Source organism: Lycorma delicatula, chromosome 1 (assembly GCF_047948215.1).
Source record: "Lycorma delicatula isolate Av1 chromosome 1, ASM4794821v1, whole genome shotgun sequence".
Classification (NCBI taxonomy): domain Eukaryota; kingdom Metazoa; phylum Arthropoda; class Insecta; order Hemiptera; family Fulgoridae; genus Lycorma; species Lycorma delicatula.
Window position 1 is genome coordinate 256,808,218 of NC_134455.1, and position 17,643 is coordinate 256,825,860.

Below are 17,643 nucleotides of genomic sequence, written 5' to 3' on the forward strand. Positions count from 1 at the left end.
AATGTATATGCATATTTACACATATTATATATATATATATATATATATATATATATATAATTTAACTTGAAAATTCTTTTTTATCTTTTATGGGATGACTTTACTAGTTTATATAATAAATTAATTTCTGTTCACCATTTAAATTCCTTACAGGCTCCTCTATTTTGTTTACATTCATTAAAAAATGTTTTATTTAATTTTTTTTCATTGTGTCAGGAGGTTGTATTGTAGAAGGTGGTGTTTACAATAAATCACTTTGTACCATTATAATAGCTATAATAAAGATCATTAAGGCTAAGGTGAAATCAGTGAAATAAAATAAAATGTTTACTAGTTAATGTAAATATAAGGATACATATATAGCTTCAATTCTATTTAATATGTAAATATAATTACAGATTGAAGAACATCACTAAAACTTTTACCAAAAGCAAATAAAGTTAATTCTTTAAGTCAAAAAATTTATTTGTTCAACAGGTATCTGTTGGCAAGAAGTCAAATTTGAGCAAGAATATTAGAATTTTACGGCAAGTCTGAAAGAACACAAAGTGATCTATGATTCTTTGAGGAAAAACTTCTGGAGTACAAGGACCATACCAGAATTTGTAAATGTTTATTTGCAAAACATTTTAGAGTTTAGTTTGAGATTTAGATTGTACCCTGTGGAGGTACAATGCCATGTTACTATTTGTCTATTCAGTTCATATATTAAATACATAAATTGGATGGTAAATGATTTCTACAGGTTTTTGTCCAAGTCCTCTATCTAAGAGAAACCTCGCTAGAAGAGTACAATGAAAGTTTTGTCCTTCAAAATTATACAGTTTGTTTCGATCAGAAACAAAAACATTTTAATGTTTTTTCATTCCAAAGTCTGCATTAGAAGTTGTTAGATGTTTCTTGAAATAGAATCTAAAAAATCCATTTATATTCCCAATTATTTTTGAAAATAATTCTCAATTATATGTGAATTACTCATATCTGTGAGATTAAAACACAAATTAGCAAATTTATTTTTAGTTTACTATTATGACTGACAATAAAAGGTTTATCATTTTCTGATTCAGACTTCCATCCACAGCAAAAAATAATTAACGAAAACTAAGCCCTCTTAGTGGTCTAAGCTGTACTATTTTACCAATCTTTTTTCCAAAAAAAATTGTTAACAATGATGTAAAAAAATGTTAATTCATAAGCTTTAGGTACTAGTGCATTTCTTTTCTTTAGATATTTTCATTAGGTGTGTTGGTCTGGATATTTTCTTTAGGGTCACTCATTTTGCAGAAAGTTTTTTTTGTTGGTCTAAATCCATTTGAATGGTGCAACACCACAATTTGGTGAATAGTTTTGGGAATTTAAGAACAAGTGACTTGTAATATTCTTACAGTTTTTCATCTCCAGCCCTTCTTCATTCCAAAAGATTTTCTGAGATAACAAGAAGATTCACCCCAGGGAAGTCCTAGTTTGTGAATCTGCTCATCAGTTCCTCTTACTAATTTGCACTGTAATATCTCTAAAGTGTAAAAAATGTTCACAGACTTTAGCCCTCTGGGTGTCATAGCACCATTTTGTGATTTTTTTTTATAACTTTTGAGTAATTGGGAACAAGAACGATCTACAACATTTTACTAAAAGGACTATTTACATATCTGAATTCACATCTACTATATACATCCTATCAGTTTTCCAAAAGATAATTATGTGCTCCTAGAGATACTTACATCTTGGAGTTTTTAACTTTTTCTTTTTTCCTAACATATCTCAAAATTTTTCTGAAAAATGCATGAGGCAAAAGCCTCAAGGGTATATTTTTTATGTTTAGGATGCATTGCCAAGAAAAAATCCCTTTCGGCATGACAGAAGGCGGAGGTAGATTTTACCGGTACTAGGGGATAAAAAAGATTTCCACATTAAAGTTAAGAAAAACTTCAAATTTACTCAATACGACAATGGTTTCACATAAAAAAAGTTTCACATGTTTAGCATACGACAACCCCCATTTTCTTACAATTCCAGCAACATTTTGGTCATCTCTTGATGTAAGCGTTGCTTATATCAAAAATTGTTACAGACAAAAGTTTTAGGTAATGTTTAGAGGACTAACGACCACTTTAAAACAGATTCAATACTGTGCCTATTAAGGGAGGTATGATTTTTTTTGTCTTTGAGACCCCATTTTTCCCACACCCTGGGCCAATGGTTGGTGATATCAAAAAACTTTAGTCAGATAATTTTTAGGCCCTTATCCTTATATAAGTTTTAGGCCTAGTTCTTTAAACGAATTCGATATTTTATTTAATAAGAAAGTTACAGCGATATTTTGTTTTTTCAAAAAAGCCCCTCCATTTCCACCCCATTTTCTGACTTTGCCCATTAATGTACTCGACCGAGATTTTGGGTCGTTATATTTTATGTATCAATGTGAAAGTGATTGGCGCAAAATTATGGCAGTTATTGTGTCCACAAGAAAATGAAATATATATATGTATTCTTAGGAGATATGAAATATCATTCATTCTAAAGAGATATGAAATAAACAAGCTCCGAGTGTGTTAGTGGATGTATATACAGCACATTATTGTATGCTCCAAGCTGTTGTAACTATTGGATATTTAAAAACAAAATATCGTTGTTTATCACTGACTTCAAAAAAACACTGCAGATTCTCTTATTCCATACTGGATAATTTTAATCTTCTTTTAATTCTTTTAATTTCAGTACTTTTTCTGGTAAGTGTGACTGTGTGTGTATATTTGGTTATTGTGTGTTTATTGTGAGATTTGATAGTGTGATTAGCCTGTAAGTGTATGTATTCAAATAGTTTATCGATATGGCTGATAATTCAGGAACATCTTTCAATAAGCACAGAAAAGGGAAACATTTGTGAAGTGGTGAAAAAAAAATAGTTTTAAACTTATTCAATCAACTGCTGGAGAAAAATCCTACGTTGGTTAAAAAGGAAATAGTAAAACACTTACTTCTGAATTAACTGGTGTGTCAGTTAGTATTGTTAACAGATTATGGACTGAAATAAATAGGAAAGGAAAGGTAGAAAAACTCCTGTTAAAAGTAGAAAACATGGAAAACCTGTGCATGGAAAATGGGATGAATTTCTTTTTTCAAAATGAAATACCAACCTTAAAAAAATTGCTGACTGTAATAAACTGTGACAAGAGTTTACCAAAGATTGGATGCACTAGTTTATACAAATTACTGTTATCGATGGATTTTAAATTTATTAAAAGAAATTTAAAAAAAAGTGTAATTTTTTATCGAAAAGAGATCATAATTTGGCGGTGTAATTATTAAAAAAATATATAACAAATTATAGAAAAACAGATAGAAATATACTTTATTTTGATGAGACATGGGTAAGTGAAGGCCACACTTCTTCAAGGATTTGTGTGATACGACAGTTACATCAATAAAAACAGCATTTGTCAGGATTAAGCAGGGCCCTGCAACCTCCAAAAAATAAAGGAAAGAAATTAATTGTGGTACATATTGGCAATGAAAATGTATTTTTAGAGGGAGGATTACGTTTTTGAATCCAAAAGATCTGACATCAACGGAGATATTTTTAGCAAGTAGTTTGAAAAAGTATTGTCATTATTACCCAAAAATAGCATTGTCATAATGGAAAATGCTCCGTACCATAGAGTAAAACTGGAAAATATTCCAAACAGTTCATCGCAGAAACAAGAAATTGCTTTATGGCTGTGATCAAAAACTATCATTTTTGAGAAAAAGTTTAAAAGCAGAATTTTTTGAACATGTAGAACACAATCCCAACAAATTTAATAAATTTTTAATTGATGATTTGGTTGACACGAAACTTCATATAGTGTTAAGGCTCCCCCCTTATCACTGTAATCTTAATCCGATTGACTTAGTGTGGAGCCAAGTAAAAGGCTATGTTGCCTGAAATAATAATACATATAAAATGAAAGACGTTAAAATACTGCTTGAAATAGATGTAAACGAGGTATCAACTGATAAGTGAAAACAGTGCATGAAGCATGTTACAGAAGAAGAAAAGATGTGGGACTTAGATAATTTACTCGATGATGGCTGTGATCAAAAACTATCATTTTTGAGAAAAAGTTTAAAAGCAGAATTTTTTGAACATGTAGAACACAATCCCAACAAATTTAATAAATTTTTAATTGATGATTTGGTTGACACGAAACTTCATATAGTGTTAAGGCTCCCCCCTTATCACTGTAATCTTAATCCGATTGACTTAGTGTGGAGCCAAGTAAAAGGCTATGTTGCCTGAAATAATAATACATATAAAATGAAAGACGTTAAAATACTGCTTGAAATAGATGTAAACGAGGTATCAACTGATAAGTGAAAACAGTGCATGAAGCATGTTACAGAAGAAGAAAAGATGTGGGACTTAGATAATTTACTCGATGATGTGGCTGATGAACTAATAATTAGTGTTAGAGATGATTCGTGATCACTGCCAACTTCTGGGAGTGATGAAGGATCGGATATAATGGAGGGAATCCAGTGTTTGTCGGACACTGACAGAATAAGGTAAGCAATTTTCTTAATGTTTCAAAGTGATAAGATTTTGTTCAAGTTATATATTTAACCTATTAAATTATTTTTAATAATGTGGTAGTTATTGTCTGGGATATTATTGTTTTCGTAGTTTTTATTACACTAAAAATTTTGTGAGGGATTACAATGTTATATGTTTAGTATAAAATTAAGTATAGTTAAGTAAGTTAAATAAATAATTATAATTAAATAAATAAATTAAATTAAATGTAAAGTGAGTATAAAATGTTGTGAGGAATTACAAAAAAATTGTAAATTTAGTAAGTAATATTTTTTAGGCATACAGTTCCACAACGCTCTGTCATCTGCAGTGTATTTATGCAATATCTTAGAATATCTTTCTTAGAATGGACAGTATATAAACTTTTGAACTGACGATGGTTTTGGGGTCTGGGGATGTGAAATGCAAAGATATGTTGAAATTTTCCGAAGTCAAATCATAGTACCTATTACAATATGTAGCTTTCTCATGAAATCTACCTTAAAGTAAATAGGGATTTTTCCAAAGGTATTTTTAACTCAGATTCCTCCTGTATCAAAATCAAATGTTTTCAAGAACTTTACTCCTGGCAGAGGAACAAATTAGTGAATTCTGTCAGTTTCAGTTGATGAGGTACAAGAAAGGTTCCCTCCCACATTTTTTCGAGCCCTCATTATGTATAGAATGTTCATCTGCCTACCACATATAGAAAAAAGTGTTTTTTTAAACTGCTCTCCTGTGGAGCATTTAATCTTGATTATTTTTAATTTTTTTCTTTCTTTCTCTTTATATCAAAAATGTTTCTTATAATTTCTTGTGATCAGGGAATTCCTTCTTAAAAAATAAATAATTAAAAGCTGCGACCTCAGTGGTTGCAACTACAGTACTGTAATTCAGTCTTCCTTTTCACTTGCTGACATATAAATAAGGTTATGCCTTTATTATTTAGCTAGATTATTTGTTTTTGGCTGTCTTCCAATTTGACCAACAGTTTTGTAAATTACTAAAAAAAGCCAATAAAAAAAAAAATTTCAGAAAGTTTGAACCATGATGCCTACTTTCACACATCAATAAGTCTGTGGCCCTACATAGAAATCATACCATAAGTTTGTGAACTTTAAGTTCCAAGAGAAGGGAGTACAAGAAGGGTCTTCAGTTTCTCCACTCCAAAGTGGTTTCTTTAGATATTAGAATTTCTATTTATTAATAGTTACTGGAAGGGGATTAGGGTTGGCTTTAATTGACAGCAACATCAACCTTTTGGCTTGTTGTGCAACCAACAGACAGAAACTTGTACGTAAGTCCACCCAGTGCCAGCTCCCCTAGCAGATATAAGAGTGCACTGACTCTTTATGCTCAGAGATACTCAACATTGAGAATCTAGCAGGATTAGGCTTGTACCCATAACAGAATCAAAAACAGAGAAAAAGGAATCAAGGCTACGTGTAGTGAAAAATTAAGATCTAGCCCTATGGCAGACTACACAATTTTATGGCCTTCTACACAATTTTCAATAATATCAGCATGGGACATATTTTTAAAAAAACATTTTTTAAAAAGACATTTAAAAAAAAAAGGTTTTTAGAAATGTATCCCTCCTGGGGAATTAGAAGTTTTACTTTTTCTTTATTACTAAAAAAAATATTATGAAGGCTGTACCCTCTCAATGTTTATCACTATATTATTTACATTTATCTCAACCTTTCAGAAGTAAAAGTGATACTGTAGTGTGTTAAATATTTTTTTCAAAAAAAATTTATTTATTTTTTCAGTCTACTTCCATTGGAGGGAAAACTCGATTTGTCTAATGATTCCAATAAAAAAATTTAAAAAAATAGTCTTGCAATTTTTCATTCAAATCCTCCATTACATGTCAGAAATACTCAGAGTAGTCTCCTACCTTGAGTTATGAGATTTTTTCATTCATTAATAAAAAAATAAAATTTTAATACCTGACTAGTTATAACTGAAGACATTAAAATTATTTTAATGTTTATTATATTAAAAAGGTTTTTTCTAAATGTATTATTCATATGAGTTTGTCTGTATTTTATCTCTAATTATTTTCAAACATCAAATTAACAAGTTTCATTATCAAAATTTAATTTTACATTAATGAAATTTTTCATCTGCATGCTTTAATACTTTTTTCCCCAAACATTTATATTTTTACTAATATTTACATTTTTTTTAATAAGTTCATGATATTTTTAACATCATTATCAATATTTCTTTTTATTACTAGATGTTAATAATATTGGAAATATGTGTTTTATTGTTTTTTAAGTGTTGTAATATGACAATATCTTTTTATCCTAGGTATACAATACATAATTAAGTTTGGTTTGTTGTTTAAAAAGCCGATAATTTAAAATAATCCAATCCAATCATCCAACATAATGAACAAAAACAAAGTCAGTTTAAGCATTGTTTTTTGTAGGATTAGCTGTCATTTCTTTAAAATTACATTTGTTTAAATATCCATAACTAAACATTTTTTTATTTTTCATCTATTTCTATTATCTATTATATTTTTTTTAATCTATTTTTCTATTATTTTTTATTTTTTCATCTATTTCTTTTGATAGTTCTGGTACAAATATATTGTGTTCATTATTTTGTAAATTAGTGTCAACAATTATTAAATTTCATTTTTTGGTATAGAAAATTTGCATACTCATATATCCTACTTTTATCAACTTTTTTTCTTAACAATTTAATTTTAAATTGTATAAATTTATCATGGTGTTTTTCCTTACATTTAATGACAATTATAAATTTATTAACTTACTATTCTGTTTCAAATATTCCAGTTTATGAAATTAACAATTTTTAAGTGAATTTTTAAACTTCATATATTTTTTTCTTTTTAAATATGTAGCCTTTTTATTTAGTTTAATATTGTTTTTGTACCAAATTTGTATTAATAATTTGAAATTTTATATAATTTGACGTATGGAATGTACATATAAATAATATTACAATCTCCACAAGTTATCAGTTTTAATAAAAAAAGCATTAAACCCATTTTAAAAACTTGACATAAAACTAAGAGGTAAAAATTAGTAAAAGCCAACAAATTATATTGTTTTAAGATAAAAAAAAGAATCTACATAAGCTGGTTATGTATATTACTACACAGACTAAACTGATGAAGTACATGAGTTGGCATTCAAATATTACAAAGAAATATTACATTATATACAATATGAATATTAATATTTGCTGAAGATATTTCAGAAAGATAAAAACTATAAAGATAAAAAATTCTTTATTAAAATATAAACCAGGATTACCTTTGACGTTACAGTAGCTATTAACAACTAAGTATGAACCACTTTTTCTCCTTCAAATTGACAGAAACCTAGTGAGTGTCTTTTGTGCTAAGATGAATCGCCCTATGCATGTTTCATGAAAGTTACCCATTTTGGAATTAAAGGGACTCAAATATATGATCTAAACACAATGTTCCCTTCTGGAGAAGTTGGGCAAAAATACTTTTAAATGTTAACCTGATTTAACAGGATCAACCAGATCTCTTAAATTTTTTTGTAAATTTCAGAATAATTATTGCAATCTGAATAAAGACAGCTCAGTTTTAGAGATAGCTTTCACATTATCAGTGCTTGTAAATTTTTCCATTAGACAGAGCAAGTCAAAAGTACGGAAACCCCTCAGCAACTTTAACACCGTTCCAGATAGAATATGGTAACTTTAGTGTTGGTCAACTGCTTTACTTTTTGACAAGAAATAGAATTTCAACCCCTTCTTGGGGTTGGCCGAGGGGTTGTAACCCAAACACATTAAATAGTAACATCCTTTTTGTGATCATAATTTAAAGGTCTCTTTAAGACAAGAAAAATGGTATAAAAAAGTTGGTACAATGTCTGAGCCCAAAATGATAAAATTGGATTTTGAAAATAATTACACTGATAATTTAAGGGACTGTTATCACAAATAAATAAATTTATAAAAATTTTGTTAAATGGATATTATTGAACAAATTTATTTTAAAAAACTTATTAATTAAGCAAAACATTTGCTTATTTTACATTTCAGTTTAATAAATGTTTGAATTGTCCTCCTTCTGTTGTTTGACAGTGTGCCAGTCGGTTGTAAAAGAATGATATTGCATAACTCAATGATTCCCTAGTGTTACTTTGTGCTGATTCTTGAATTCTATTTTGTAAATCATTGATATATTGGGGCTTCTTTTCATAAACAATACTTTTTAAATGCCCTCACAGAAAGTAATCCATTGGTGACAAGTCAGATGATTTTGCTCGCCATTCTACTTGATCACACTGGCTAATCCATATTCTAGGAAAAAATGTATTTAAAATTTCATGTACCTGAAGACCAAAATGAGGCCAGACACCATCTTGTTGAAAACAAATATTTTGAAAGTTGGGCCCAACAATCTTTTAAATGTTTGGAACGATATAATCAAGAAGCAAAAGCTCATATTTCACTGCCTTTAAATTTCCATCAATAAATATAGACCCCATAAATCATCCACCAACAATACCTGCCCATACATTTACCTTGACTGGATACTCTGTATGTGCCTCACAATATCAGTGTGGATTAATATTAGCCTAGTATATACAATTATGGCGATTTACATTGCCATTTAAAAAAAATGTGGCTTAATCACTAAAAACTACATTGTTTAACAGATTAGAATCTGCACAAATATTGTTCATAATGATTTTGTGGAACTCAATTCTACAATTGTAGTCATTTTCATTAAGTTCTTGCACCAGACAAATTTTGAAGGGTTTGAAATTTTCACTTATTCATGTTCAAATCACTGAACTTTGGCTAATATCATATTCTCGTACTGCTCTTCGAGTCAAATAATGAGGATTCTTGTAAATTCTTGCATAATCTCTAACCGATTGGTTATTTGTTGCAGATTTAGGCTTCCCTGGTTTTCCCCTATATTAATGCTCCTTGTTTCTTTAAATCGTTTGATGGTTTTGACAGCGTACCTTTGAAAATAGGGTTACAATTATTAAATTTTGCATTGAAGAATTCACAGATTTCATTATATCACCAAAGACTCTCATCATTAAAAGTGTGACCTCTCCTGTTCGCTAAGTGACATGAAGCAATGTTAGCAAGTAGTATAAAAAAAATTAATTCAATAAAAGACAGTTACAAAAAAAGGTAAAAAAGATGCAAAAAAACAAAAGTGTCTTACAGATTTGTTAAAGGAAGACGAAATCAATTAGCCAACCGATCGCAATAAATTCTCAGAAGAAACTAATAGTGTAGAAATGAAACACCCTACATGGAATATTACACAACAAGGAAGGGTAAGCTTCATTTTTGCAAGAATGGTAAGAGACCGTCAATGATTAGTTGATCAGCAAGATTAAGTGACAATATTTTTATTTACTTACTCAATAAGTTAGAATAAAAACAATTTTTCATGTTAAAAAATAAAAACTTTCAATTTTCAAAAATTTAAATTTATCTTTTAAAATAAATTTTAATTTAATTCAGTCTAATTTATTTTTATGTAATTTTATTATTTAATAAACTTTTAAAATTTAAACTTTATCCCATTGCCAGTTTGAGTACAGACATCATACTAACTTTTTATTTATATTATTTATCTTGTCTTAAAGAAATCGTTAAAATGATTTATCACGCAAAGGGTGTACCATTTAAAATATTAGAGTTACAACTCCTGGGCCACCCTACAAGAATGGGTTAAAATTCTATTTCTCATCACAAGGTAAGTAGTTGGCTGATACCTTAACCTGAAAATTACAGTATTCTATTTGGAATGATTTTAAAATTGTTGAGGGGTTTCCGTACTTTTGACTCGCTGTATATTTCAATGAAGCATGATCAAAAATGCTAATGCAAAATTTCAGTTTTCATTTTCACTTCAGTTTAAATAATCTACAATAATCCATCATTTTTTTTAGAGAAAAGCTGTTCGAACTTTCAACAAACAAAATAATATAATACCTTAAGATTGCAAAACTGCAATCTTATGGTAGGTAGCCCATTGTTAACATAATCTTTACTTTCAATGAATTGCAGAATATGATACAAATAATACCATTTACTAGTGTCCACAAGAGTTAGGCTTTTAACTTCATATTTTATAAGGTACAGTTTAATAAATATTCACTTTTCAATTATGCTTCAAAAAAAAGTCCTGGAAGAGTACCCATCACAAAATTTTAATTTCCTTCTTTCTTTCATTTTCAAAAATTATTTTTTTTCTTTCTGCAAGTTATGAAAGATAGTAATATCAATCTTCTTTTTAAAGAATACTAAATTCTATCAAAATAAAAATTGCATCACTAAAAATATTTATACATTTTATTTTCAACCAAAATAAAAGGTTTTTTTAATATGCCTGTATTTACGATACTAACAACAGGTCAAACCCCTTTTCTTTTCTTTCCTTTTTCTGTTTAGCCTCCGGTAACTACAGTTTTTAGATAATACTTCAGAGGATGAATGAGGATGATATGTATAAGTGTAAATGAAGTGTAGTCTTGTACATTCTCAGTTCGACCATTCCTGAGATGTGTGGTTAATTGAAACCCAACCACCAAAGAACACCGGTATCCACGATCTAGTATTCAAATCCGTGTAAAAATAACTGGCTTTACTAGGACTTGAACGCTGGAACTCTCGACTTCCAAATCAGCTGATTTGGGAAGACGCGTTCACCACTAGACCGACCCGGTGGGTTAGGTCAAACCCCTTGCCATACAATAAAGTCACTATAATTAAAAATACACGATTATGTGATTTTCCATAATTCACATAATGATAATTTCTAGCTATTTGGATGGAGCTGCTTTTCTTGAAATTTAAGCTTTCCTAGTATCCTGCATCATATTGCTAAAAGAAAATTACTTCATTAAATGTTTTAATTCAATTACAGATTTTTAAAAAATAAATAAATACCATAATATGGCTATAACCATGGTATCCTATTTTTGTTAAAGAATAACATGGCTAAAACCATGCTATGCTATTTTTAGGGAGAATTCATGATTGAATATAAATTATCTATAAAATATTAATGATAGAATATGTAACTTATCAAAATTATATTTTATTTCATAAATATTGATATTATATATTTGAATATTTATATAGACTGAATGTTAATACTGTTTAATGAAAAAAATCACGCAATTGACAATGGCATTTCCAACACATAAGAACGACTGCTATAGGCAGCTAACAAGAATCTTAACTATTCAGCAAATTATGTGACAATAACTAATGAAGTGAAGTCAGTGGGTTACTTTCCCATTGGATGTCATTCTCAACATAATAGTAAGATTCCACAATCAATCACTACTCATTTTATCTTTATATTTACATCTCCTACTCTATTTTTAATTAAGACAAAGCAAGCAACTCCATGCCAAGCATCTAATCACAACCTTATTCCCTCAAGGTAACAAATGTAAAAGATAAAATGTCCTTTAAGATGAGTATGAGTGTTATGACCAGCTATAACAGCAGGAAGAATTCTACCATTAGTACAATCAATTTTATGAAAAAAAGACACAATTTTAATTTTTTAGAAACACTGCATTAATATCAATTTTTACTCCCATTAAGAATATTTAACAAGATTTAACAATGACAATTAGATGATGGTATATCTTCTGTTATAATACAATTTATAATAATGTAAACACAAAAATAAAATAAAAAAAGCTGTTATAATTAGAAATCAAGTTACTCGTATTAGTTATCAAATAAAATAACCCCATAATGTATTTTATTTCAATCAAATAAACAAACTTTTTATGACCATCAACTCTAACAGAAATTGTCGATTAAACTACATTCATTTTTGCACTCTAAAACTGCTGGTTGCTATATTAAGGTAGAAAGTACACAAGTACTAAAATTAGTAATTTAAGAGAAAATGGTTCTAACATATGGCATCTAACACTTCAGATCTACTAACATTTCAGGTTACAATTCTTTCAGATTTCCATTAGTATCTAAACTATTAAGAGTGATGTGTTTGGGTTATCAACTTGACCAAGACCTAAATATTGAACTGAGTTCAATGATTTGAATTTCATATAACTGAATGGAAAGTTGTAACCAGATCAATCAATCACTCAAGAAAGTAATCTGTTAAACTGTATAACACATAGTGTAGGTTAAATATAGATGCAAAATTTAAACATCTCAATTGTAACATACAATTAATTAATTTTTCATATTTATAAGATAAATTTTATAGTAGCAGTTTAGAATACAAGTTAGAATTGCAATCGCATTATATTCTATAGATGGACCAATTCATTGAATTAAATTAAAATTGAGTAAAATCTCCAATACGTTGTATGAATTCATTATTTTATATATGTAGACACATACAAATATAGTACTTACCAGCGATGTAGAATTGTCTTCAGCAAGGTCTGTGGCATTGCTAGTTGATGGAGCATAGCAGTACAATGGAGAGTCTTCAGAACCATTCGACACGTTACCAGGTCGGGGAGGCGGTAATTTAACCATAGCAACCATTGCAATATTGATGTCAGTTCTCATCATGAAGCTCACAAGAAACCCTGAGAATGATAGTATGTAGAGGACAACACGAGCTGGAACCAAATCTGAAAAAATATCAGTCATATATATTAGTTTTTTTTTTTTTTAACATCATGTCCAGAACTGAATCTAATATATTTAAGCTCAGACTTGATTGATATCGCTAATCATGCTTTATTATTAGTTGCTAAAAAACTAAAATCAGATATTGAATATTTTGATTTATTTCAACTGTTAATTCCTTTACAGAATTCTGAATAAGTTAGAAGCGTTTCACCTATCTGTCACAAAAAAAATCTCCACACAAGCATTCAGCAATAGTTAGTAACAAGTCATAAAGAAAGTTACATCAGAAAATTTAGAAGTCATCCCTAAGGTTTACCTAAACCACTTTTTACATCGTTTAAATTTCCCAAACCTCAAATTTCTTAACTGTACCAACTTGCAAACTTTTATTTTAATACTTTTATTTTAACGACAAAAAATTACTTCACAAAAAATGTACTATTTTATTTTCATTTATTTTTAATCTTTTGTATAATTATGGTGATTTTAATTACAATATTGCACACATTATGGCATAATTATTAAATCAGATGATAACACAAGAATTTATTAGTAAGATGAGGTTAATAACATTGAAATATTTATAATATCTTCATGAAGTAAAAGTCTGATATCTTGCTGTTGCTGTGAACTACAATACATCAAGTAAGTCAAAAGATTCTGCAAATAATTTTTTTTTTAATACAGTCATTATTTATTTTCCTTACAAAAAAAAAGTATGAATACTCTTCAAAAAACGAAAAAGGTGCATTACAATGTCTGGAATGCAATATACCTACACACACCAACTCCCATGGAATTGTGTAAATCTCAATAGTAAGCCTTCTTATCAATAAATAAACCTCTCTTTACATATGTGGATGTTAATAACTTAGAAATAATTTTACTGTTCACATGTGTTTTGTTTTTTATTGTGAAAAGAGATGTTAAAGTAGAATTATATCATTAGTGTTTCTATGAGTTCCAAGTAATTCAAGTTTTCTAAACAAAATATGAAGATAAAAAAATGAAATTTATATACTGAAAAAATTAATTTCTTTTTGTACACAAAATAACATTATTTATTTTTGCATGTAAAACAACCACTTATTTTTAAAAATGTACAGATGATCAGTTACAACACATTTTTTTCAACAGAAAATATTACGATGAATGAAATTGTTAGTATGCTAATAACAAGAAATAAAATGGCTGCTGCACATGGCATCTGCATACTTTTGAGAGAGACTTTTAACACACTATCACTAAAGAAAATGAAAAAAATAAGTGAAATAAAAAACTATAGATAAAATTAATCATGCCACTTACTAATCTACACCAGAAAAAAAATTCATGCAGGGGTGTGCAGAAATGAGTAGCATATTTATTTAACACAAAACTGAATAATCTAGAAGAATACGGATTTCAAATAACTGACTGCAGGTTTTTTAATTCAGACAAGGAACCACTATATTATTTACCCAGTATCTCATTCATGTTATTTTCATTAATAAAATACATGCGTATTTAATGCCTAAGGTCTTAATAACTTTTAAGAAAAAGAATGAGGAAATGAGAAGCTGTAGACTTAAGTGTACATACTCTATTCACTACAGGACTGAGTAGGCCTAATATGACAAAGCTGACTATTATAACAAAGAAACATGTGTATATTTCTAACAAATACAACAAAAATTAGAAATTCACTTATTTTTATACTAGAAGAAAAATGTGTGCTGCATTGATGCATTTAGTCAGCAAAAAACTATAAAAACTCACTCTAATTCAACACCATGCTAATGTACTATGTCTTATAGTATTACAAAAAAAAAATCTTGTGGAAAATCTCTATTTTTGTTATTTGAATAAGTCATCTCTTGTCTTTTACACACTCTCTCCTGTCCACTACCTAGGTTGATTCCCCTCTCTTCTGATCACGCCATTTTTCTTTCTGCAATCTAGTTCTGTCTTTCACGTTGTACGGATGCATAATGGCTGGTCCTCCAGGCTGGGGACTAGCTAGCAATTCTCTCTCTCTCGTTTAATGTGTTAATACTCTCGTCGTCTTCGTGCCTTCATAAACGTTGTGGTATTTTTCAGTCGTCTATTCTTTTGCTCTACTCGTCAGTGTTTTGTGAATTCTACAGATTTCTATGTTTCGTTTTGCCTCGTTTCTTTGTTAAGTTAATTTTCAAGTTCAGTAGATAAACTCTAGTAATGAAAGTGGTACCGTTACTACAAAACAGCCAATTTCATCGATGCAGATTCTCTCCAAACTCGTTGCTACAAATTTGAGGTGCTATCCATTATTCAATTTCTATTCACAAATAGAAAATTAATCAAAAATACCTCTGTTATTTTTGATTCCCCATTGTAGCCTACACCAAGGATAAACTGTATGTATATATGTGTAATTTAATTTCACGAGCTCATCGTTTACAAATATTTATGTGTGATTACGGCAAGTTCAAATTATTCATTATTTTCTATATTTAACAGTTATGTCATTAGTAAAATTAGTGAAATACACAACTAATTGTACTTTATGAATTTGAAATTCAAGATTGCCTTATACAACCATTTCTTCATTCAAGTATGGTCATGCAAGATGGCTTAGATATAGGTTATGTTATTATTTCTCGTGTAACACCTTCTATGTGCTACCAATGCAACTATTGTTATTATCAAAGCGACTTGTAATTTAAATACTACTTCAGAAGAACTTATAAAAAATATGTATGACACAAACATTATTGAACATGAATGTGCTGGTTAATAACATTCTTTATACATTTTAGCAACTTTCAAAAATGTTTTCTATTGTATTTCATTGACTCTTGTAACTGCACAACCTCTTGATTTCATTTGGATGATAACAATTTCTTTGAGACAATTATACTCATTTGACAATAATTATTTATAATTTTGTTTTCTCTGTTTATTTTTAAGTACCAAAATTTGTAATTCAAACTTCTTATATTTTACATAATTTGAATGTGTTAGATTCTTGCTGTTGTTAATAATTTTAATCAATGTTAATTATTGTTTTGCTCAATCAAGTATTATATTATTTTTACAAATTAGAAAAAAGAAGTCATTAACATGAGAATGGCTAAGAAACTTAATATTTTCAAGAAAGCTTGCTTATTAAATTGTGTTTTTGTGCACGCATGCATGTGTGTGTAAGCAGTTCACATATCTGTTTGCAAATTTTGTTGCAAATCTGTATGCAGCTTTAGAATACTTAAATATGACATTTTTGTTCACAATGAGACTAATTTCTACTAATAGTAGATAATAATTATGTTCATAAATAATATTGGTATAATGATAAATTTATTTCTAGTACACTAATTAATCACTTTGTTAAAAAAAAATGTATATAAAATATAAAAGTTCTACAACAATCTCCATGTTAACTCATCCAATACAAGAGGTACAAACATTAAACCACACTACCTTCATCATCATACTATCTCTTTTTCACAAGTTCTGAGCTTCCTTCATGTCATTTGTAAATGCTTCCATCACAAAAAAAGATAACGTTTCAATAAAAAACATAAGACACAAATGATCTAGAATGTTTCAAATATGATTTTTTTTTCATTGCAGGTATGAAGATTAATTTTTAAAAAAATTGTTGAAAAAAACAATTTTTTAGATTATTAGTTTTAAAGATTATTAATATTTTACTCAAGAAAAATGTAAGATATTAACACAGTAAACATTGATGAGATTTAATGGACACTTTCAACTGCACTAGAAGTAAACACACTTTAAGACAAGTGTCCCAGAATCAGCGAGACAAAAATTAAAGAAGGAATATCTTTTGGACCACAACTAATGAAGAATTTAAATTCTGAGAGGGATCTGAATTAGTCTGAAAATGCAGCATGTTATCATTTCAAAATATTGTTAAATCCCTCTTGGACAAAAAGGCTGACAACTATATAGAATTGGTGAGTGAACTTCTTGAAAATTATTAAAATAATACTGTGATGCACTATAAATATGTATGCTGCATTCAAATTTGCACTTTTTTCCACCATACCTTAGTGATGTAAGTGATGAGCATGGTTAATGCTTTCACCAGGAATGCTGGAAACATGTTACCAAAGAAAACAGACCCCTAATATGCTTGCTGATTACTGCTGGAGAAGAGACAATCTAGCGGCTGAATGCGAGACAAAATGAAAGAAGAGCAGGTATTAAGAAGTAATATCATAGGCTATATTAAATAGTTTAAAAATCAGGTTTTCTTTAAATCCGTGTTACTAAAAAAATCTATCTTCATTTTAATTTTGCTTTGAAGATTTATCAAAAAATACGATAAAATCAGTGCAAAAAATACTATAAAATACCTTATTGAATAAATGTAACAAAAAAAAAAAAGTCTAGTCCCGTGGTTATTAGTAGTTTACACTTTCATAAAAAAAATTATGTAAATAATAAATATTTTATTACGAGCAATATTATGCAAAAAT

General features: G+C 28.7%; 1 protein-coding gene across 3 annotated transcripts in view; it reads right to left on the reverse strand.

Annotated features, from left to right (window-relative positions):
- MFS17 (Major Facilitator Superfamily Transporter 17) overlaps positions 1–17,643 on the reverse strand; it is a 334,641-nt gene that overhangs the window by 97,671 nt on the left and 219,327 nt on the right. For all 3 annotated transcript variants that reach the window (XM_075376088.1, XM_075376081.1, XM_075376071.1), the window contains exon 3: positions 12,956–13,179. In XM_075376088.1, coding sequence (XP_075232203.1) covers positions 12,956–13,179 — 224 coding nt within the window. The remainder of the gene's footprint in view (positions 1–12,955; positions 13,180–17,643) is intronic.